Here is a 25,539-nt window from a genome sequence, read left to right as displayed (position 1 = left end):
GAGGGGAGGAGGATAATTTCATTAGCTAGAAAGTAGCTCTCTCTTTCTCTCTTGCCCTCCCCCCCCCTTCACCCACCCCCACTATCCCTCCTATTCCTGGAGATGGCCTTCTTTTCTGTGCATAGCAAGCTCTTACCTTAGTCCCCAGGCAAAAAATAATTGTGTTTTTTGTCTAATCATATTTAACTTTACGCTACGGCCTTCAATTAAGCCCATCTGTTTTATGTTTAACAACCATTCCAATTTATATATGGTTCAATATTTCTTCTGAACGGAAATCCTATAGTTATCAATGAATATCATGAATGGGACTGCAGCGGATAGGGCTCTGCTGTTTCTGTGGACCAGATCTGTGTCTCACCTATTAATATAGCAATGGCATTAAAAATCCTTTTAACCGGCTGGGCGGTAGGCAACACAGCTAAAATAAAATCCATTCTCTTCGGTGAGAACAAAGGCTGCCAGATTGCAGCTATTTTAGTATGTATGGGTAACAAGGTTAAAAACTGTATCTGTGTATATATATTTTTTACTTAAAACTATATTGTGGAACTTCACCCCAATAAAAAATATATTTTTTTTTTTGCTTACAGAAAGAAAATGTTATTCTAAGCAACTTTCCACTGTACATTCATCAACATTATTCAGTGCTTTTAGAGTTATTTATTTGTAAATGTAATTGCTATTGTAAAATACTTGTATGTGCCCTGCACAGTACCGCTGGTTCTGACTGAAACAGTTACGACTGAATCTTGCTAGAATGCTGCTGATTTCTCATACATTGTTTCCAGAGTCAGCCAAGCAGCAAAAAGAATAATAAAGGGCTGACATAATTGGTTTCAATAGCAATTATATTTACATTTTCTTTCATATATAAAAATATATATATATTTATTTGTCATTATCTGAGTATACATCCACTATAATACAATGATAAGTCAGACAGTCATTGCTTTAAAATTTTATAGCTGCACTATTTCTTCATTTTCAGTTGAGTTGGTGTTTGTCAAAGTGGGAAGCCCATTTGGAGAGAATGCCATGTAATGGCTCAAGACTGCAAATCATCTCTCCAGACAGATAACCCCTTTCGTTTGTGCAATATCTGATTGACAGGGACCACACCTCTCTCCTGCTTCCTCTATAGGCTGATACCACACGGAGTTGATTCTCGGCCTGCAGAAAATAAGCCTCCTACCTTGCCTGCACCCAGAACCACTAAATCATCCCGGGTGCAGACTCACGTGGCAGATATCACCTCTAATATGCAATCTCTTGCATTTCTTTGCTGATATCCACCAGGTGCCTGCACCCAGGCTGATTCAGTGGTTCCGGGAGAAGGCAAGGTAGGAGGCTGATGCCAGCGAAGGGGCTGATTCTCAGCCTGCATTTTTCCGCAGGCCTAGAATCAGCCTCGTGTGGCATCAGCCTTAGGCTAGTGGCACGTAGGTCGTTTCCCTATTGTCCAGGGCACAGGTAATTTTCCTTTGCTTTTTCAAACACCGCTTATAAGCAAATTACAATGCCATTTGACATCCTCATCCCCGCGATTTCCCAACAATTCACTTCCAGTCATGTACTTTGAAAGATTAACACCTGCCTCAATGAGAATCATGGTACCATTGTGACTGGATCATACTTTCGGCCAACCCCTAACTGAATAAGTTCAATGGAACCATTGAGATTGGATGTCTGTGACTGTAATACCCTTAAGGGTTTAAATGCAGGGAAATTCCCCACCACTCATTACAAATAAAGAAGCAACTCAGATGAGTGGTGAAATGTTTTCAAGAAAACTAAGAAAAGTTCAGTTGTTTTAGACTAGATAGATATAGATGATATTATATATGGAGTGCGATCTCACCAGTAGAACATTTCATTTTATAATATCAAAATATAAGTGCACAAACAAAGGCAAATCATCCTTGTTTTACCCACAATGCAGCATAATTGTAGGCACATGAGTATGATTTAGCATTGGGGATGCAAATAAGTATCCACACCAGTAAATCATATGCAAGTTCTCGGTTTGTTTGGAAGGGCCTGAAAACAGAGATGCAAAATAGGACTGAAAATTGTGGGTTCTTGCAAAGTATATTGAGTCACAACCAGACCACAGTTTACGAAGCACAGGGACACCAATTAGAATGCACTCATTAACAGCAAACCCATTCTTCAGCAAATACAATCAATTAGCTAGCTTAAGGAAAGATGCACTGCACTGCTTAGTATGATGGTGAACATGAATTGACCAGAATTCTTTACCCAGCCAGAAAGGAGTGCTAGGAAGCTGTAAGAACTGCTGCCTGACAGAGCCATGATCCTTGCTTGATTTTTACCAGTGTGACATATGTGTGGTTTCACAGTGTTTGTGGGTTCTATCCCTAAGTTCAAAAGCATATTGGTAAGCAAAGTGATGCCATTTACTGGTACTATATTGAATTTGATAAATTGCACTGGGGCAGTAACTGACGTAAATAATTATCTCTGTTAAGTGCTTTGGAACATGCCCTTGCAATATAAAACAAGTTAGGTGCCCAAGGGAATGGTTAACGACTAAAAGTGTCCCCTGTATGTATGTAGATATTTAGTCCCTTTTGGACAATTATTTTACACAGATAGGAAAATAGTAAATTTCATGACATAATAGAATTGCTGTACAATTTCAAGAGCAACTTGTGTGCATGCTACAAAGAGCAGTTATTAGCATTCAATGTGAACACCCATATGCCCTGCAGCAGGGAGCAGGTTTTATCCACAGACACTGATGTGTTAAATGGCTCTTTTTAGTAAAAGGGCAAAATAGACAGGGACCAAAAGGATGTGACCCTAGATCATCCTTGGAGACTTTGTTCCCCCTCCTCATATAATGGAAAAAGGAAATGGATGAGGTCAGCTGGAGCAAGGGGATGTTCAGTTAACCCTTACACTTCTAGAAACTAACAACATAACCACAGCATTGTGTTGCCTGGTTGAAATTAAAAAATCCTAATACATTTAGGAGGCATATATATAGTTTTTAAAGGTTTTTTTTTTTTTTTTAAATACCATTTATATTCTCCACAAGGCATTTAGACTTTTTTTAAGGGGAAACATTTTTTATTTCTTTATTTTTAATAAACACATTAGACAAATGCATTATTCTCCCTCTTGCCTTTCCATAAAGTAAGCCCTCATTGAGGTGCCCATGGACTGCAAAATGTTGCAGGTTAAATAATGAGAATACTTGTGCAATGAGTTGCAGTAAAAGTAGTAACACTCTTGGTAGTAACTACTGTGACCCATGTTTTAGTGAAATGCAGTGGCACCCAGAAGGTGGAGCACTGCACTGCAAGAACTGTGATAAACGTCTGTGACTAGTTATGTCTACTGGTATTGACCAAACTAGTAGCTACAACAAGTATTACTTGCAGTGCAATCAGATAGGTTTTTATACAGGTCCATTGTGAAAATAGAGTTGGGCCTATGGGAATTCTCCAAGCTGGAGCTCCTTGCACTGAATTCTAATTAAATGTGGCCATGTGCAGAGTCTGGCTAGCCCCGGACTTGTCTTTCCACTTCCACTGTTGCCATAATTGTGCTTCCAATACCTGTCACCAATTCCAGTTGCTCAGCTCGCACCCCTCCCACTTCCACTAGTTACTCCTGCACAAATCAAAGGGGTGTGCAGAGGTGGCCCATGGGTCCATTTGGAACGAGATGGGCTACTGCAGAGCTTATATTGCAGGAGGGGAGGTAAAGGTATACAGTTGGACAGTTACTTGTCAAATTTACTTTCCTTCTTCTTTAAACAGGTGACCAGTAAATGCTATCTGCTGATTACACATTCTATATCAAAATATCCAAGGCTATTGTGATACTTAAATCTACAGTTCGTACTGATGTTGGTATATATGGTTTATGTGTGATTGTTTAGATAGGTCAGTAAAGTTTTGTGTGTGCTGAGTTCACTTGGAAGGGTTGAACTTGATGGATCTTTTTTTTCAACCCTATGTAATTTTATATGTTTTGGGTTTTTGTATCAACCAACTTAATCAAGGAAGATCAGTGCATCCAAAAGTTACCCCCAGTAACTCCCCATCTTCTTTTTTGCTGATCCACAGCACATGCTCTGTGCTGCTGTCAGTTACCCGAATTTAGTGACCGCCCACAACACAAGACTAATTAGTAATTAATTCAGACTAATATATCAATTCAGACACTTTACACAGCAATATAGAACCCAGTAAATTCTTCAGCAGAACTGGTAAATAATTAGCACTGTACCGCCAGCTTTATGACTCATGTAACACAAAGTTCTGTTAATAGTTTGATGATTTCTCTTGCCCCCTAAGTTTAGCTTCTCTACACCCAGAACACGCTGAGCATGTGCAGTGCCACTGACACTTGTAAAAAAAAAAAAAATGAATAAAAATGGATCAGCAATATGAAACAATGGGGAATTGCTATGGAAAAATTGGTTTACAGGATTGTCGAACATCTGGGCTGGCACAGTGATTTCAGTATATAAATACTAACATATCTAATAATTCTTCTTTAGCTCTCCTTTAGTAATGATAGGGCCAGCACACAATAAACTATCTTGGGCACTAAGGCAGAAATAAACAGCCTGCTCTATAACAAGTGCTCACTCAGTTTTTGGTACCAGGTTTATATCTGTCATTATTCACTAAATGCACAGGGCAGTTTTTATTTTTACTAGCATGCCATTCAGACTTTTGTTTTTTTTTTATTTATTGTCACCACCGATTTCAGAAAAACATATTTTACCATAAAATCTGAATTGACAGCAATTTCTAAAGAACCTATGGAAGCAATTTTAGTAAAACCTTTTAATTTACTTTGTAGAGATAAACCAATTAGGTGCTTACATCCATGACATTTACAGTGCTAAAGGAAGCGCTCAGAATGCGCAGAGTATGTGACTCTGTCTGAGCATAATGAATTGCCTGCCCTCCCCACAGACAGCGTAATCCAATTTGCTGCAGGTCATCGACTGAAGCACACTATGCCCTCTGCCAGGAACAGAGAGAGCACATTTATCAGTCTTAGGCACATTGGCCTTTCTGCATTTGCACATCCAGATCTGCCTCCCATTGTCTCTATACGTTGTTTCTATATATATATCTTGGCTGCTCACTGAGATTTCCTGTTAACTGTTCAACATATGATATGCAAGTTAGGATAATTAAGGTTCTAAGGTAGAAAAAAAAGACTAGGAATGTCAGTGTCTGAGAGGATACAGTGAATTGCACTTCCGCAGTTGCCTACCCCATGTCTAGATATGCCACAAAGTACAGGTCAGAGTGATATTATGTGGAGAAACCTGGGCTAGAATTAGGACTATGACACGTGGTGTTTCCCTAAAAGGAAAGAAATGTTGCATGTGACATTGGGGGTAGAGAGCAGAGGTACCTATCTAGGGCGCAGAGGTCCCTATCTAGGGCTTTTACCCACTTTTTTAGCTTACTGTTGTATGTTTGCCCAATTAACTATTTATTACAATGCTACATTCCTAATAAAACATTTCACTCTGCCCATGTTCTCTAGGATTGTACTATCCCACCCAAAAAACTCCCAATGCATTAGTGGGCCCTTTTGTTCACTTGGCCTTTTATGACTGTACCATGGCCATTACCTTTTCTTGTATGAAATGGAAGATTAAAAATGCAAGGAAGAGGCTGAAGAAAAAAAGAGAAAATAGAGAACATTACAAAATGAAAGAACAATGGAGAAAGAGAGGAGACAGTTAAAGAGTACAGAGCATAAATAAAGGAAAATAATGTGAGGGAAACTATTTTGAAGAATGGGACTAACTCTGCCAGTGGGAGTAACGTTGTTTTAGGTCCCTGGAGAGGGGCTTACAGCAGATGCCACTTTTGCCTTGGGTACCAAGGTTCCTTGGCACAGCTATGGGAGAAGCTCCTAGTTGTGATCAAAATAAGTCTGCAACACTAAATCAGATCTGAGCAAGGAGCTAAAACAGACCTGAGAAGGGAGTCAGGGTGATTAACAAGCATTGCAGACCACACGCATTTATAAGTCACAGTTGAAGACTTACCATGCTTTTCAGTGCCTGCACAGAAACAAAACATTGGTTTGAAAAGCTGCCTGCACAATACAGTTTCTTCAAAAAGCTTTTCTTCCAGTTTCTTCAAAAAGCTTTTATGTCCACTAAATGTGAAGTTCAAGGGAAAGTTTATGGCACTGAAAGGGATGGGAGCAAGCTGTCTCCTTTATAAGGTGCAGGCCTAAGTATTCTAGCTAACAAAGGGCTGATTTGTGCAACTGCCCTTCAGTTATACAGAAAGAAATGAACCTTATTGGTAGAAACAGAGATAATGGGAATTCTTACTAGGACAGAGGGAATTTGTAGCACACACATGGCTGTATTTGTTTATATGCGAAATTGACATCATGTGAATTTGTAGCTTGGAACAAAATTGTACTATATTAATAAAGATCTGGGTGGTTCAGTGTCACCGACTGACTGGTCTAATGCTGAAATTAGAATTAAGATCCTCCAGAGCCAAGTTTAATGATACAAAGGCCCAGTGTATGGTGTTATTTAATTGCACGGACTAACACCAAACAATATACCATTACAAAAATCTTTAATAAACAACAAACACATTTTTAAAATATCTGGGTGAACATCTACCGTACAGACACTGAAGAAACTAAGATCGTTGTTCATAGACTTCATGGGCACAGCCCGATATGAGAAATATCAGAGAGTGCAAGAAAGCAACTCCTTATTAACTTACTAATACCGGCATTCCACAGGAACAACGCTCTTCCTCCAATACCCAAAGGAAAATATCCCCGTCCAGACTCTCATGTGAATGGCACAGGGATCATCATAGGCGATTAAGGCAACACGACCCTTCCATGCCAGGCTTAGAGATTCCCCAGTTCTGAGGTACCTTTAATATTATTTGAGCAGCCAGAGTGCAGGTAGAATCACTATATTTCAGGGATGCATCGAATACACAATTTTAGGATCCAGCTGAACCCTGAATCCTTCATGAAAGATCTGGCCGAATACTGAACCAAAATCTTATTTTGCATTTAAGGATCTATGTGCGAAGCGCAAATTTTCACCTTTCGTTTTTATGTGACATCAAATGAGTTTAAGGATTCAGTTCGGCCAGAAGCATGGATTTGCCCAAATCCTGCTAAAAAGGGATGAATCTTGGCCGAATCCCAAGCCAAATCATGGATTTGGTGCATCCCTACTATTTTTATTTTGTACCCATTCAGGCCTGTTTATTCCCCACTTTGCTGATCTGCTCCCACCCTAGGACATCTCCAGTGCAAAATGCATGGCATAAATATTCAACATTCTAAATGCTAGAGAAACATTCAACTGTATCCATACAGTGCTAGGGCTACAGAATAATTACAATTAACAGGGTCATCCATTTCCCGCCAGTGAGCATTGACATTAGGATGGCCCACAGAAATGCAGCCTTGGAAGGCTTAACCAAACAATGCAGAGGTTTATGTGTTACATCATCAGGAATATAGACACTGCGCATACACCATGAAATCCCAGATGTAATTTGCTATCACCTCTGCACCACATAGGTGGACCACTGAATCGGAAACTAACCTCAGGAAATATGAAGCACCCTTTAAAGTGTCAGAAAATGCAGTATTTCTTCTTTTGCCCCCATAGTCAAGAAACAGTGGAATGAAAACTCAGGAGGGGTCTGAACAAATATTAACATTAAATATCCCAGCTCCCCCATGTTAGCACCACACAAAATGAGTTGTGAATATAAAAATAAAGTGGGAACAAAAGAAATAGGTGGATGGTGAGAGGTAAAAATGGCAGCAATAAAAAAAAAAAAAAAAAAGAAAATCAGACCCATTCCTGTAAAGAACGTTTACAGTATCGTAAGGCTTTAGGGGGTCCTTTCCGGTGCATCTGCACAATGACATAAATAAGTCCCAGAATGCACAGTAGTAGTAGTAGTGGCACAATTACCATGGCAACACTAACAGCCCGTGTGTACTCATCAATATGGACCACAACATCCACATCACGTCCAGTGTTTGGATCCTCCCGTCCAGCACTGTCACTGTCTTTGTCATCTTTATCCTCTGACTCAACATCAGGATTAAATGGGGGGTGTTCAACATCTGGCCATCGTGGAACAACATCCGGGTCCTGAAAAACTTCTTCCTGGCAGCCCATAAAGTCTCGCAGAATGGATTTAGGGTATCCCGGCTCTGTCTTCAGCTGCTGGTTATCAAACTTCCAGTATTTGGCACCTTTGTAGAAGTAGGTGTAAGCTGATAGGAAGAAGACAAAAAAGTTCACCGTCTTATAGTGTAAAACTATGTAGATAAGTGCAAGTCTATACATGAGATTCTATGAAATATTTATAGGTTCATTTACAAGCGCAAGTGCAGTCTGCTAAGTGCAATTTCAAGAGCAAATCAGAATGTTACACTTGCACATGAGCTTTGATGCAAATTGGATGCAATTTCTAAGTTGGTGTATTGTCACTTCTGTCTCTCAGCATCAAAATAACACGTGCACCTGATTCTTTATGTACAAGTACACTGCGTCTCTTGGACTCCAGCAAGGGTTCCCCTACAAAATGGAGGCTCTTGCACTCAGTTCAGAACAGAAGGCAGAACAAACACTGTAATGCAGATTGCAGCTATACGGAAGTGCAAGGAGTGGCTTGAGATGAAAATACCGATAAAGCATATGGGTAAAAAGGCCATACTTCATAGTTCAGCATCTCTCTAATGTTGTCACAGGAGCTCCCCCATCTTGGATTTTGCTAGAAGTGTCAGTGACACTGCACATGCTCAGTGTGCTCTGAGCATCTGTTGAGATGCTAAGCTTAGGGGTTGTTGCAAATTATCAAGCAGAAAATAAGGCCTGTTTATCACATGAGCTACAGGGCCGATTATTTCAATAAGATACTAATTGCACTGGTTTCTCAGCTGTCATGTGATGTGAATCTGAATTAATTACTAATCAGCCGTATACCGTGACATATACTGTATATTCTATATATACATTATATTGTGAGTCAGTCCCTGAACCCAGGTAACTGGCAGCAACACAGAACACAGTGAATTAGCAGAAAAGAAGATGGGCAGCTACTGGGGGCATTTTCAAAGGCACAGATCTTGCCTGGTTGCCTTGCGCTGGTACAGAAGCCCAAAAGATAATATACAAAATTTCTATCCTATATCTTTAGTTAAGCTTTAGTTCTCCTTTAATGAATGGCACAGATCCATGATATGACTGCAAGGAAAAAAACAGTGAGACCTGAACTGCTAGTAAACAAGCTCTTGAGGCTTGCCAGAATTGATTTTATATATCTTAAGATCAGGAACTCAATGCCAATGCTTTATGATTATAAAGATTTCTTTGCAATAAAGTCATATTAGGAAAACACAGAATAGAGACTGCTTTCTTCAAGTTAGTTAATGTTCAGCTACCAGAAATCAGAAGCACAAAGTCCAGGGATAGGTCACACCTCATTTTAGAATAACAAATACTTTATAGTTAGTCAGTAAAACTGTAGTGCACTGTAATGAGCACTATAAATGTATGAATCAGTTTAGGAAGCATACTTTTATTCAACTGTCCTTACAAACTGACATGTAACAAACTCCAGAGCTTTATATAAACCAGACAAACACCAGCTGAAATTAGAATTGCTAGTAAGCTGTTTTAGAATAGAACCCAGATACCATGTTTGTAGGGTACAGGTAATGCACAGGCATGTATGCAGGGACAGCTCTACTTGTATGCTAGATGTATGCCCTTTCTTAACTTATAAGGTAGATTCATTCTGGATAATGAAGAAAATACACTGAGCTTATTGCACACTAAGGGGCTGATTTACTAACCCACGAATCCGACCCGAATTGGAAAAGTTCCAACTTGAAAACGAACATTTTGCGACTTTTTCGTATTTGTTGCGATTTTTTCGGCTTCTTTACGAATTTTTCGTTACCAATACGATTTTTGCGTAAAAACGCGGGTTTTTCGTAGCCATTACGAAAGTTGCGTAAAAAGTTGCGCTTTTTTCGTAGCGTTAAAACTTACGCGAAAGGTTGCGCCTTTTTCGTAGCGTTAAAACTTAAATGGTGCAAAGTTTCGCGTAAGTTTTAACGCTACGAAAAAAGCGCAACTTTTTGCGCAAGTTTTAACGCTACGAAAAATCGCCAGATTTTACGCAACTTTCGTAATGGCTACGAAAAACGCGCGTTTTTATGCAAAAATCGTATTGGTAACGAAAAATTCGTAAAGAAGCCGCAAAAAATACGAACAAATCGCAAAATACCGATCATTACGAAAAAAACGCAATCGGACTCATTTCGACCCGTTCGTGGGTTAGTAAATGTGCCCCTAAGGCTTTTACCTCTTTTATATAAAATAATTGACATGTGAACTATGAGATGCTAGATGTCTAGGAATCATGTGATTATGGTTATAGATGCAGTGAAAAAGTTGGGCCTGAGTTAGCATATGCAATATGTACAGACTTCATAATGTGATGCATAAATAATCATGCTATTTTCAAATATTTGATTGTTGTATATGTATTCTACTGAATATTGGTCCTTATGAATTGATTTGAAACAATTCTATTCTTATGAATTGATCCACCTTGAATAGTGCGTTTGATATACAATTATTATTATTTTTTTTTTTAAAGTCCTTCCTTACCTTGTTTATACTTATTTATACATCATTATGTATAAATATGGAAATGCTCATCAACCCCTTGGATGTTGCTCTCAGTGCCCCCAAACCAGGTAGTTATTTTTGAATTCCTGACTTGGGGGCAAGCATTGGTTGAATAAAAACAAGATTTACTACCAAATAAAGCCTCCTGTAAGCTGATAGTGTGCATAGAGGTTACCTAATAGCCAATCTTAGCTCTTATTTGGCACCTCCAGGAACTTTTATGGTGCTTTTGTTGCTCTTCAAGTCTTTTTACATTTGACTGTTGCTCATGCGTAAGAAATGTTGGGGATCCCTGGTGTAGAGCATGTATTCTAAGACAATCTACAGCTGGTCCGCATTTTTGTATTTGTGTTATTTTAATGATTTAACTCCTAGTTTGACTCTCCAGTTTGAAAATTTCAGCACCTCGTTGCTAGGGTTGCAGTGGTTAGAATGAGAGACTGTAATATGAATAGGAGAGGGCCTAAATAAAAAGATTAGTAACAAAAAGTAACAATAGTTTTTTTGACAGCCAGGGTAAAGCTGGCCATACACGCACCGATAATATCGTACTATATTCGGTGCGTGTATGGCAAGTCGGTCAGTCGACTGATATCGCAGGATGTTGCCGATCGGGCCAGTTTAAAGATTTTGATCGGGCGCCATAGAAGGCGCCTGAGCAAAATCTGTCTTCGTGGCTGGATCGGCAGAAGGAGGTAGAAATCCTATTGTTTCTACCTCCTTATCTGCTGTTTCAGCCCTGAACGGTTAGTTGCGGGTTGTACGATCTTTAATCGCCACGTGTGTCGCACCTTAAGAGACCCCCATTTGAAAGCTGTACTCAGAAGAAGGCAAATAATTACAAAACTATATAAATAAAAAAAGCAGACTAACTGAAAAGTTGCAAAGAATTGGCCCTCAGGCCAAAGCTATTGGGGGCTGCCATACATGGGCAGATAAGCTGTTGAATTGATCTGAAGGACCCAAATCAGCGGATAAATCTGCCTGTGTAGGGCCTGCTTTAAATTTTCAGTGATGATCCTTTAAATTTTTCTCACTATACTGCAAAAGCTAAGGGACCCAATTGTCTAGGGAGCCAAAACTACCAAGCCATACAAACACTACCTTAACCCTTTGCACATGCAGCCTTGGTTCCTCAGATATAATTTCTTCATCATAATGTTCTTCCTCCCAGGGAGATGTGCTCCCTAGAGTGCAACAGGATGAGATATTTCAATACATTATCTAAGCTAAAGAGGGAGGAGGGCTCTTTCTATCCTTACCCAATAAATGTGCTATAGCTAGCAATAAATGTCCTGCTATGCTTAAAGTTCTTTATTTCCCAGATGCATAAAGTTGCCTCCTGCCAAGCAGTACCTAGTGGGAATACTAAACTAGAACACATCATCCCAATAACTACTCCCACAGGAATAAGATTCTGCATAGTAACCAAGATGACAGGCATTTACACAATTTCACTACAGCAGAGGAAGGCCCCAAAGGCAACACACTGATACAAATGGATTACTATTCTTATTTTGCATTCAGACTGGTTATTAGCATCCTGTATAAGTGACTATCAGCAGTATCATATCCTGTTACTTACATTACCTCCTAAAAAATGTAGGGACTAAATCAGTATACCTATGTAGAAGGAGCCTTGTTATTCTCTAGTAGGGTTTAATTCAGAAGATATCCTCTCAATAGGTTTAAAGATAGGTCGAGAAACTAAATCTATAATTATATTCCATTTAAAACTGTGGTGATACAGCAGTAGCAGTGGAAAAAGTAAACATGCATTTGTGTGCATTTATTTCAATCACTGCAGACCCACCCTACTCAGCGTAATCCGTTTTGCTGCCTCAGTATAACTCAGGATGAAAGGAACCATATTTCTCCTGTCCAGCACTGGGAAGCCACTGTATTGGAATCCTGTCTATGAGCCCAGAAATAATAACAGTCAGCATGATGGATCAGCCAACATTACCTCCATTCAGGAAGCAGTAAGGAGCAGACATTAGACTAATGTATGAGGAAGGATATGCCAAGACGCTGAAAGATTTTCTGATACAGAGCCACCAAAACCATCTATTCTGCTAGAAGCTGACTTGGCAATCGTTATAGAAGATGCAGCTAATAAGGGCTCTCTGCTGGAAGCCTAATGTAACATTTTTCACAAGAATATATATCATTTCAGAAACAAATTTAAATGTAGATTAGGTGTGTTTAAAATTTGCTATTTGCATGTGCTACACCATAATTTTATACGTACAGTTCAATTTAGGAAAGCTCTAGATATTGGGTGCAAAAGTTTTTCAAGCAGATGAAGGCCAGGCAATTTTGCCATAGACCTTTGGTAATAAACTGGTGACAAAACACCCCAGAACACACACATTTATATAGTGCCAACATATTCTGCATTGCGCTACAATAGATGAGTGTAAGCACCATAGAGCTTACAATCTACAAGGAATTTCTATTGTGTGTCTTCTGCTGACTGCAGTGCAAAGTGCCCCCAGCATCCTTTAGCCCACTACTGTTCCTGTTGTAACGACAGGAAAAGAACTTGGCATGTTGTCAAGCACCAAAATAGCTGTCACACCCGATCACACAAAGTATCACATATAGCATTTTATTTCTTTGTAATCTGATCACGGTATGCATGGAATATTGTTCCACCTCATCTAGGCTGGAATATTTATGAAAAAACACTTAAAAATTAAAGCATATAATTGTGAATTTAGTGAGCTCTGCACAGTGTTCGGTCATCTTTGAATAATATTCATGCCCCTGGTGGTTAGTTGGGCATAGGAATACACACCACTTGCATAAACAAGCAATGATGCTGATGCTATGTAGTTGAGTAGCAAGCTGTCCTATCTCACAGGCTGCAGCCATTATTACTGCATCCCTGATAAAACTGAATTAAAAGGAATTCAACAGTCAGGCCAAGCCTTATGTTTACCAGATCCTGTGTTCTACCTTATAACTTCTGGTTAGTTTAATAAATAACAAACATAATGTGTAAATGAGAACACATTTCTATAATACAGATTGTTGTTATGGAATGTCTTTGTGACAATTTGCAATGCTAAAACACTAATTAAATATGTAGGATTGCTTCAGCTTAATAATAGCTCCCAGAATCATCTTTCAGCTATAGATTTACACAGGGCAATCTAGAAGTGGAGACACTCTTTAATAGAACCTTCCAAACACAAAGAGACTGGATTACTTTTTACAGTCTGGGTGTGTAATATGAGCAAATACATAAAAAGCAAATAAAATCAAATAATATGGAAGTACAATTTTTGTTTGCAACTGAACAAAGTTATCTTGAAAACGATAATGTACAAAGTAAATAAGGCATATTTATCCTTTACTCTACTCACTTGAGTCAGAGCTCAAGAAGGCCCCTTTGGGGGTGTCAGGGATACCAGCCCAGACTGTAATGGGTTTTGGGTAACCAACATCTGCAGAACGGGATTCCTCGTTAAATCGCCAGTATCTATAATTTTGAGAAGAAGAATGGTTTTAGGAACTGGAGAATATTTCTCAAAGTGTAAACAGACAGTTTGCCATAGTCTGACACAGGAAAAGCACAAAGCTCTGTTCAATACTGCATTGCAAGTCACCTGGATACAAGATTTGTTAATTTTAAAAATAACATTTGCAGACACATAATATAAGTGGCAATTTCTGCATTGATGCTTTAGATAGATGAGGCCAGTGTGTGACTTTTAATAAGCATGTGAGGCCTTGGAGTGAGGCTGAGAACCCCTTGTTATGCTACTACTGAAACACACCACAAAACCTATTGTGTGATTTGCAACAAATACAGGTATCTCTTATCCGGAAACCCATCATCCAGAAAGTTCCAAATTTCGAAAAGGCCATCTCGCATAGACTCCATTATAAGCAAATAAATCTAATTTTTAAAAAAGGATTTCCCTTTTATCTGTAATAATAAAACAGTACCTTGTACTTGATCCCAATTAAGATATAATTAATCCTTATTGGAGGCAAAACAAGCCTATTGGGTTTATTCAACATTTAAATGATTTTTAGCAGACTTAAGTTATGGAGATTCAAATTACAGAATGATCCCTTATCCAGAAAACCCCAGGTCCCGAGCATTCTGGATAACAGGTCCCATACCTGTACTTCTTTACACCCACAAATACAGATAGATACAAATAAATGAAAAAAACATACTAATGTCTTCCTTTTGGCTCCTGTATGACCTCCACTACACGTGTTCTCTACTCCCAGAAGCACTCTGGGAGCAGAGACACCTTCCTGTCGCTACTCACTGTTTTTATCATTTCACACAGTCTTCCTGTTTTCCCAAACTGATTATCTAAACATCCCCCGGTAACCCCCAGTCTGTCAATGCATAATCTGGTGACGTCTTCTTATCTCAGCACTTGTACATGCCATTGTTATGTGTTTGTGTACGTGTATGGATGGCTGTATTTAGAAAAATGTGTCAAGATGATTCTTTGCATAAAAAACAAGCAAAGAAAAAAACTTTCTTGACACAAATAAATCAGGATATCTATATATAGAATGTAATACTTGCTGTGCCTTACATTTTACAACTTTTTGCAGCTTTGCCTCTCTAACCTCTAATTTGAATTATTATCAGGTTGCTAGGACAGGTGATCCTAGCAACCAGTAAATGGGCTGCATGTGAGGCTAGATTTATATTACATTTTTAGTGATCCTCTTTGATTAGGGAATTTAATAACATGCTGAAAGAAATAGGCAAAGTACTTTATGGTAGCTAGGTGCCATGATGTCAGAAGCCAGATAGATGCCAAATACAATGCGTGCAGAGCAAAATGTAACAACTGAAAATACTAATTAAAAAAAACATAGTTTTGCATAAGCTTTTGCCTTTGGTGTTTTTCACGTGTCTCAGTATTTGTGCAGACAGACATCAGGAGTTACAGACTGGAGTGGCCCATTATTACATTTGTCATAGAACACAGATCCCATTCCCCTGGTTACATTTAGTCATAAAAGTACAGTAACATTCCACAGCTCTTAATGGTAATAAAGAGAAGCATTAAATGGCCAAAGTGGTTCCACACATTGTTATTTTCTTACTTGTCTCCTCGGAAGAGGTATGTGTGTCCTGTAGGTTCCCAAAATATGGCTGTATCAATTCGGTCATAAGGGATCCCGTATCCGAAGCTGGTCAGCGGCTGTGGGTAACCAGCTTCCAGATTGGCCTCACGGAACAGCCAGTACTTCTCTCCTGCCAATTATCCAGCAGTATAAAGTCAGTGAGAGCTAGTGGAATAAAGAATGACCTGGAAGGATGTGGGACAGCTTGTCAGATAACGGGGGACCGAATAGCTAAGGGGTCATATATGGCTAGCCATCAAAGGAAATGTTAAGGTAGACACAGTGAGGCTCATTAACTAACACAGGGAAAGTTTTCGCCTGGGCAGTAGCCCATGGCAACCAATCAAATATTTGTTTTACTTGCTAACTTTACTTTTGTACTTTACTTGCTTACTTTACTATGGATTGCTTCCCAGTTGAAGATATGCTGATTATTAATCAATGAGTCCCAGTGCTGTTAGACCTATCTTCGCTCCAGCAAGGCAAACAGAATTCCCAAAATATGTTACTCAGATAGCATATCTGTAATGCACATTAGATTGCCCTGGGGAGATATAGAATATATTTAAAGGAAAGGAAAGCAATCTCATTGGGGGGAACCAATATGTTACACATGTCCCTTAATTTAATGTTTTGCTGTGTTTTATTGAAGTGAAAAATTGTCCAGCATAAGCCCCAGTAATATACAAAACATACTTTAAGTGCTTTTTCTTTAGCTACATTATATGAAATATTTACTTTTTATTTTTTTTTCTCTTTTTAAAGGTAGGAATGACATCAGGCCAATGGCAGTCACAGTGAAATATGGAAACTGTCACTTTGCGCAAACAGGGGGCCTTAAGCAATGTGTTCTTAAATCCATCAACTAGATGTACAAACACTGTATTAAATCTTTCATCCCAATATAAAGGGAGGTTGGAAACAATGAATTTTCTGTTTCTGACAATGGCGATTTATGTTTTATGTAGTAAAAACCCAGTGAATAAAGTTCTGGCAAAAGGCCTCTCCACCTTCCAGGTCTTTTTATTGTGTTGTTTCCATTTTTATTTTCTGATGCACTTGATGATTAGGAGAAGGATTTTCCTGTATGGAAAATATTAGTAATGATCTTATATCTGACCTCTGTTTAGGACAATGCAAGTTAAATTGCAAAAAGACTAATAACCAGACATTCATTACATAGGAGGATTTAATAACAAATACTTGAAAACAATAGTTAAATACATTCATATATTATAATAATAATGTAGATATAATTTTTTTTATTTGCTGACCTTTAAAGAAGACAAATTTTCCATCATGTCGCTCATAGGCAGCAGTTATGTTAGGTGGAAGCCCACGCCAGAAGTGACCAATTGGCATGGGGTAGTTATCCAGGACTCGGTTGTGTCGTACCCTCCAAAACCAGGCACCCTGTTAAAAGGATGTAGATTTCAATTAAAAGACATGAATTAGCCAATAGCATGGAAGTTCATGGTTCAGACTGCACACAGCATGTGGTTTCCCTGGATAACTGGTCAATGGAAAAACTTGGAACATACTGACATAGTGCCTAAAACTTTACTTCATGGTACTATGGGACTTGGGCTTCACTTTATGCTAGAGACACATACTGAACAATACCCCTATACATGCAGTAAATAGGTGTGGCACGCTGAAATTCATGGTCACTGGGAAAGCCCACAATACATTTATAGGTGGGATATATTTTCAGTCATTTAACAGAACAGTATGACACCGATTTTATTATTTTTACTGTATGCCTGAGAGGTGGCTTTTTACTGCCCAGTAAGCCCACATGCATTTTCTGCAGCTCTCTCTCATTTTTACTATTTTGTTACAAAAAAAGGATACATAGTTTAGATGCACGCTTGACTGCCATGTGCCTCGGAGGCAATTCTATTGTTTGCTATATATCCATATATTGCTATATATTCCATACCTTAAACACAAACATCTCTCCTCGAAGAACACTGACAGCATCAAAGTTGCCCTCACAAATGTTGGGTCCGTATTGGTCAGGATTGGAGGGACTGCGAGGAGGAGGTGCATTACCAGGCCGTTCTGGTTTACCTCTAGGAGGTGGTTTAGGGGGTCTTTTGTCAGGCACTTCAGGTTTGCCTGGGGTTGGTAAGGGAGACTGGGTACTGGGAATTTGATCCACTGGAGGTCCTGCAAGAAATGGCAGTGGAATGGTTAACATAATCCTACTTTTTCTGCTCGCTGGTGAAAAATGCTGTTGCTTAGTGGATGGAAATTCTTAGGCAATCTCTCCAGTGTCTGCTCTTTTGGGGAAATTCCTTTCCCGCCCTTCACAGTACCAGGGCCACACATGAGGTTTTGTCTTTTAAGCAACAAATTAGAGAATGAATTTATTCCTGCTCCCCCGGGCATGTGCGACACTTCCAGCCTTGAGCAGCGAAACAAGGACTTCTCTGTGGAACTAAAACAGGATCAGCCCTAATTTGTATAGATCAGGGACAGTCTAATCTGTACCACTCCAGCTGCTGTTGAAATATGATTCCCAGCTTTGTTTGCAGTGACCATTATACATTATTTACATAGTGCCAACATCTTATAGCGTGCTTTACAGAAATGATTCTTCATTCATATCAGTCCCAGCCCTAGTGGAACTTACATCTATAAGATCCACATTCATGCACACTATGGGAGAGCTCAGGGTCGGACTGGGGGTGCAGGGCCCACTGGGGCTGCCGCCTAGGGGCACCGCACCACCCAAGGTGCCCTCGCCAGCCACGTCTCCCATACCCCCTGCAGGGGCACCGCCGTACATCCTCCCCTGAACGCGTGTAAGTGAACTGGTCAGGGAAGGACAACGGCGGCCAGGGAAGTGTTAGCAGTTATCAGGTCTGGTCCACCAGGGCCCACCGGGTTTTTTCCCAGTATCCCGGCGGCCCAGTCCGAACCTGGGAGAGCTTATCAGAAGGCAGTTATCCTCCAGTGGGAGGAATCTGGAGCACCTGAACACAACCCACACAGATGCATGGAAAACAGACTCTGCAGGCCTAGGTCAGAATCAAACTTAAAGCAAAAGTAACAAGAAATGAAAATGTTTTAAAGTAATTTAAATATAATGTACTGTTGCCCTGCACCGGTACAAGTTGTATGTTTGCTTCAGAAACACTTCTATAGTTTATGTAAACAAAGCTGAAAAGGCACAGGTTATATAACAGATAATTTAAATCAACGCAAAAGTTTTTTAGTGAAAAAAAACAGACATTTATTGGCTCAGAAGATTTAACACAAATTCAAAAAAACATAAACCATACTATACATAGTTACATAGTTACATAGTTACATAGGGTTGAAAAAAGACCTGTGTCCATCAAGTTCAACCCATCCAAGTAAACCCAGCACACCTAACCCACACCTACCAATCTATACTCACATACATAAACTATAAATACAACCACTAGTACTAACTGTAGATATTAGTATCACAATAGCCTTGGATATTCTGATTGATCAAGAACTCATCCAGGCCCCTCTTAAAGGCATTAACAGAATCTGCCATTACCACATCACTAGGAAGGGCATTCCATAACCTCACTGCCCTCACCGTGAAAAACCACCTACGCTGCTTCAAATGGAAGCTCCGTTCCTCTAATCTAAAGGGGTGACCTCTGGTGCGTTGATTGTTTTTATGGGAAAAAAGAACATCCCCCAACTGCCTATAATCCCCTCTAATGTACTTGTACAGAGTAATCATGTCCCCTCGCAAGCGCCTCTTTTCCAGAGAAAACAACCCCAACCTCGACAGTCTCACCTCATAGTTTAAATCTTCCATCCCCTTAACCAGTTTAGTTGCACGTCTCTGCACTCTCTCCAGCTCATTAATATCCTTCTTAAGGACTGGAGCCCAAAACTGCACTGCATACTCAAGGTGAGGCCTTACCAGGGACCTATAAAGGGGCAAAATTATGTTCTCATCCCTTGAGTCAATGCCCTTTTTTATACAAGACAGCACTTTATTTGCTTTAGTAGCCACAGAATGACACTGCCTGGAATTAGACAACTTGTTATCAACAAAAACCCCTAGATCCTTCTCCATTAAGGATACCCCCAACACACTACCATTCAGTAGATAGTTTGCGTTTATATTATTTCTACCAAAGTGCATAACTTTGCACTTATCAACATTGAACCTCATTTTCCAGTTTGCTGCCCAGTTATCTAATTTTGTCAAATCGCTCTGCAAAGCGGCAGCATCCTGCATGGAACTTATAGTTTTGCACAATTTAGTGTCATCAGCAAAAATAGAAACAATACTGTCTATGCCCACCTCCAGGTCATTAATAAACAAGTTAAACAGCAAAGGCCCAAGGACTGACCCCTGCGGTACTCCACTAACCACACTGGTCCAATTAGAAAATGTTCCATTTACAACCACTCTTTGTACTCTATCCTTCAGCCAGTTCTCTATCCAATTACAAATATTATGTTCTAGGCCAATATTCCTTAATTTGATCATTAACCTTCTGTGAGGTACTGTATCAAACGCTTTAGCAAAGTCCAAGTAGATGACATCAACTGCCATTCCAGCATCAAGGTTCCTACTCACCTCCTCATAAAAGGCAACTAAATTAGTCTGGCAAGATCTGTTACGCATAAAACCATGCTGGCACAAACTAATAGTATTGTGAACTGCAATGTATTCAAGTACCCTATCCCTTATTACCCCTTCCAAAAGTTTTCCTACTACTGATGTCAGACTAACAGGCCTATAGTTTTCAGGCTGAGAACGGGATCCCTTTTTAAATAACGGCACCACATTAGCAATCCGCCAGTCTCTTGGCACCATGCCAGACCTCAATGAATCCTGAAAAATTAAGTGAAGAGGTTTGGCAATCACAGCGCTCAGCTCATTTAATACCCTGGGATGAATCCCATCCGGCCCTGGACCTTTGTTTACCTTTACATGTTCAAGTCTCTTTTGAATTTCCTCCCGAGTGACCCATGCGTCAGTAGCTAAATTACTAGCACTGGGCATATTACAAGGGAAGCCTTCATTATCTGGCTCCTCAGATGTATAGACAGATGAAAAATAAGAGTTCAAAATTTCAGCTTTTTCCCCGTTTTCATCAACCAACGTACCCCCCCGTGATAATAAAGTTCCCACCCCTTCTTGCTTCATTTTTTTACTATTCACATAATTAAAAAATAATTTTGGATTCTTTTTACTCCTAGCAGCAATATCCCTTTCCATCTCTATTTTAGCTTGCCTGATAGCTTTTTTGCATGCTTTATTTGCTTCCTTGTACCTGATGAAAGTTTCTGCTGTCCCAGCTAACTTGAATGCCCTAAAAGCACGTTTTTTCTTACCAACCTCGACAATAACACTTTTATTCAGCCATAAAGGTTTTGCTTTGCGATGCCTCTCCTTGCTTACTAGGGGGATATACTGTTGCGTATACCTACAAAGCAATGTTTTAAAGATGTTCCATTTTCCTTCTGTGTCTAACCCCATGAAAAGCCTTTCCCAGTTGACACATTGCAGAGATGCCCTTTTACTGGCAAAGTCTGCACGTCTAAAATTGAGTGTTTTAGTTACTCCCTTATAGCGCTGTCTCTGCAGCATTATCTCAAAGGAGACCATGTTGTGATCACTGTTCCCCAAATGCTCACCCACACAAATGTTAGAGATAAGTTCATTATTATTAGAAATCACCAGGTCCAAAATAGCGTCATTCCTAGTGGGTTCTTGAACTGCCTGAAATAAAAAGTTGTCATTTAGCATATTTACAAACCTACTAGCTTTTTCTGACTTAGCCACCCCATTACTCCAGTCAATGTCCGGATAATTAAAGTCCCCCATAACAACAACTTGACCCAGTTTTGAAGCCTCCTCCATTTGCAACAATAGCTGGGCCTCATCCCCCTCATCTATACGGGGTGGTTTATAACATACACCAATGATCATTTTCTTTGTGACCTTCAGCCCTACTGAAATTTCTACCCAAAGAGATTCGACGTTTTCATTGGTAATGTCTTTATTACATGGCTTTAAGTCTGACTTTACGTAAAGACAAACCCCTCCACCCTTTTTAATCTCTCTGTCCCTCCTAAAAAGTGTATACCCATTTAAATTCACAGCCCAGTCGCATTTATCATCCCACCAGGTCTCAGTGATACCTATTAAATCATAATTTTCAATACATGCAATAGCTTGCAGCTCCCCTAATTTACCCGACAAGCTACGCGCATTAGCCAGCATGCAGCGGAGATTATTACTTCTCCCTCTGATGTTTACATTAGCTAAGGGAGAATTAGAGCTAAGGCAATTATGAGACTGCTTTCCTTGTAACGGAAGCTCCTTATCTGATAAACTATATGCCCCCCTCACTCCTCCCCCACAACCCTTTGCTAGTCCCCCTACCCCGTCTACACTAATTTTCCCATGGAATTCTAGCTCACCCACCCCCCCCTTGTCTAGTTTAAACACTCCTCCAACCTCTTAACCATTCTCTCCCCTAGCACAGCAGACCCCCTTCCATTGAGGTGCAATCCGTCAGGGCTGTATAGATTGTACCCCAAGGAAAAGTCAGCCCAGTGCTCTAGGAACCCAAACCTTTCCTTCCTACACCAAGACTTTAGCCACGCATTTAGCTCCCTAAGCTCCCGCTGTCTCCCTAAACTTGCACGCGGCACCGGCAAAATTTCCGAAAAAATGACATTGGAGGACCTTTGCCTAATCTTAGAGCCTAGATCCCTGAACTCACTCTTTAAAGTCCCCCACCTACCGTTCATTTTGTCGTTAGTACCGATATGTACCAAGACAGCCGGGTCTTGCCCAGCCCCTCCCAATAATGTGTCAACCCGATCAACCACATGCCGAACCCTGGCACCAGGAAGACAGCAAACTGTCCGGTTGAAGCGATCCGCTTGACAGATTACCCTGTCCACTTTCCTAATGATCGAATCCCCTATAACCACCATCTGTTTAGGCCTAGCTCTGCTCTCCTCCCCACCACTACTAGTGAAACTGGTCTCCCGGCTGTTAGAGAGATCAGCCTCACCTAGAACCGCCAATCCAGAGTTCACACTCCCATCTTCTTCACACAATCTGGCAAATCTGTTGGGATGCGCAAACCCTGGAGCAGCCTCCCTTTTCCTTTTCCCCACACTAGATTTTCTAACTGTCACCCAGCTTACTGCCCTATCATCCTTTTGCTGCTCCCCTCCCCCCCTACTATCTGACCCCACTAGTTCTTGTTCAGTTAACAAGAGACCCCTCTCAAGATTGTTGATTGAACGCAGTGTTGCGACGTGTTCCTCTAGGACTCTAACGCGAGCCTCTAAAGTGGCAATTCGCTCACATCCACAACAGAGGTATGCACTTTGGAACTGTTGTTCCACAACTGCATACATGTGGCAGGCTGTGCACTGTGTCAGACCTTCAATGTTGCTACCACTCATTCTCCCAGTTACAAGAACAGTTAAACAAAAATAGGTGTAAGGACTTGTAGTAAATACCTTGTTTTACCTTATTTTTAACTCCCTTAGTGTTTAACTCCCTGAGTTTATAACTCCACTTACAGAGTCCCACTTAAAGAGCAATCACTTACAGAGCACCTACCACCAGAGCAAGCTCCACTGGAGTGCCTGTGGTTCTATTTATGCAGTCTGTAAAGGTGAACTAATCAAACCCCACCCTCCTCAAGCTGAGGGTAATTACAAGGGAAAGGAAAACCCAGTGCCTCATGGTACCCACTCTCCTTCCTAACGCGTTTCGCACCATTGGGTGCTTCATCAGAGGAAGTGTGGTGTGAACATGTCACTTCCTTTTTATACCCTAAAGGTATTAATTTTATACATATTCCAGGGCCACTATTAGAGCCCTGCAGCAAGCACATACTATATATAACCTTTATGAATACATCACACAGGGTTCAAAGTGGCCCCAAATTCAGCACAATTAATAACAAATAACTAAACAAGTGAGACACCTATCAAAATATGTGTCAAAAAGTATTTGTTAACAAAGAAGAATTTTTATAAATACATAAACTAAAATAAAATAAACATACATATACTAATGCATCTAAACAGTTCTAGGCCCATAAACGTGTGTATAAATCACACAATTGGATTATATAGCATATATAAATATATACCCAAATCGCTATCAAAAAAACATTGTTATTATTATTTTTTATGTTTTATCATTGCGCGTCAGAAATATCCAAACTGCGATAACAGTATCCTCATATCATTCTTTATATTTGCTTACTGCTAAACACACAATCAGATATTACTGAGGCGCAATAAATTCCCATATATTAAAATGCAACAATACACAATCTTTAATAAAATTAAAACCGTTCTTTAATTTAAATCAATTAAAACTAGGGTATGTAATACCTTATTACAGGCCGATTGTGTCTAGCATAGGTAGTCTCACGGAGGGACTGAGTGCATATGTTGACTATTATCTTAACGATATTGTAAAATCTACGCCTGCATATTTACGAGATAGCCAGGATGCTTCATTTAAAATTTCTACCATCAGTTGGAGAGAAAGTTATATTTGGGTGACTATGGATGTGCAAGCATTATATTCGCGCATAAATCATGTTGATGGGCTTAAGGCAATTGCCATGTATTTGTGCAGATATTTGAAATCTGATGAACAAGTGAGGTTCTTGTTGGATGCTGTTGAATTTATCCTTTCCCATAATGTAATGACATTTGATGGTAAATATTATAGGCAACTAATAGGAACCGCAATGGGGGCGAAATTTGCGCCCTCATATGCGGGCTTGTTCATGGCAATGTGGGAGGAGGAGTACATTTACGGCATCAACAATCCATACCATGATGACATTGTCAGATGGTACCGCTACATAGATGATGTCATCATGGTATGGGATGGTGGAAGGGAGGAGTTATCCGGCTTTTTGAATTATGTTAATGATAACATCTATGACATCAACTTCACTTTGGAATTTGATATGTGTGCAATCAATTTTCTAGATTTAACTTTTTATTTGGAAAATGGGCAGATTAATACGAAACTTTTCAGAAAACCGGTTGCAGGAAATACTATTTTGAGGCGGGATTCTTTTCATCCAGAGCATACAGTTAAATCTATACCGTATGCACAATTAGTTAGATTATACAGAAATTGTTCTAGCTATGACACCTTTAGAGAACAGGCGAAACAGGAGTGCGAAAGGCTTGGGGAAAGAGGCTATCAAAACAGTGATTTGCAGATGGCATTGCAGAGAATAAATGACTTAAGAGAAAAGAGTTGGAGCACTAAGGGAGATAAAAATAAAAATAAAAACAAAAATAAATTTGTCAAAATTGAAAAGAAAGATGAAATAAGATGCATTCTCGATTTTGGTGTTCAGTATGATCAAGTTTCTAAAGTAGTAAAAAGATACTGGAATATTTTGCAGGTTGATCCTGTGCTAAAGAATTTAAACATCAAGCCTGGAGTAGTAAGCAGGAAGGCTAAGTCAATAGCGGGTATTGTTGCCCCTAATAAATTAACAACAAAAAGGAAAAAGAGAAACAGTGTGTCTTGGTTGGGAGATGTAAAAGGTTTTTTTCCTTGCAAACGATGCAAATCTTGCAAATATAGTGGTAATGTCAAAACTTTTTTAAGTAAAAATACTTATAAACAATATAAAATTGAGACTTATATTTCGTGCCAAACACAATTTGTTATTTATTGT

General features: G+C 39.7%; 1 protein-coding gene across 1 annotated transcript in view; it reads right to left on the bottom strand.

Annotated features, from left to right (window-relative positions):
• Positions 1-6,594: 6,594 nt before the first annotated feature.
• The window catches only part of mmp15 (matrix metallopeptidase 15), a 41,488-nt gene continuing 22,543 nt past the window's right edge, over positions 6,595-25,539 (bottom strand). Inside the window, 5 exon segments of the mRNA NM_001015921.2 lie at positions 6,595-8,298; positions 14,098-14,213; positions 15,818-15,968; positions 17,113-17,251; positions 17,781-18,010. Of these exon segments, the coding sequence (NP_001015921.1) occupies positions 7,865-8,298; positions 14,098-14,213; positions 15,818-15,968; positions 17,113-17,251; positions 17,781-18,010 (1,070 nt within the window). The 3' untranslated portion in view covers positions 6,595-7,864.

Source organism: Xenopus tropicalis, chromosome 4, assembly GCF_000004195.4.
Source record: "Xenopus tropicalis strain Nigerian chromosome 4, UCB_Xtro_10.0, whole genome shotgun sequence".
Taxonomy (NCBI): Eukaryota; Metazoa; Chordata; class Amphibia; order Anura; family Pipidae; genus Xenopus; species Xenopus tropicalis.
Note: the sequence above shows the minus strand (reverse complement) of the source record. Positions and strands in the feature narration are given on the sequence as shown.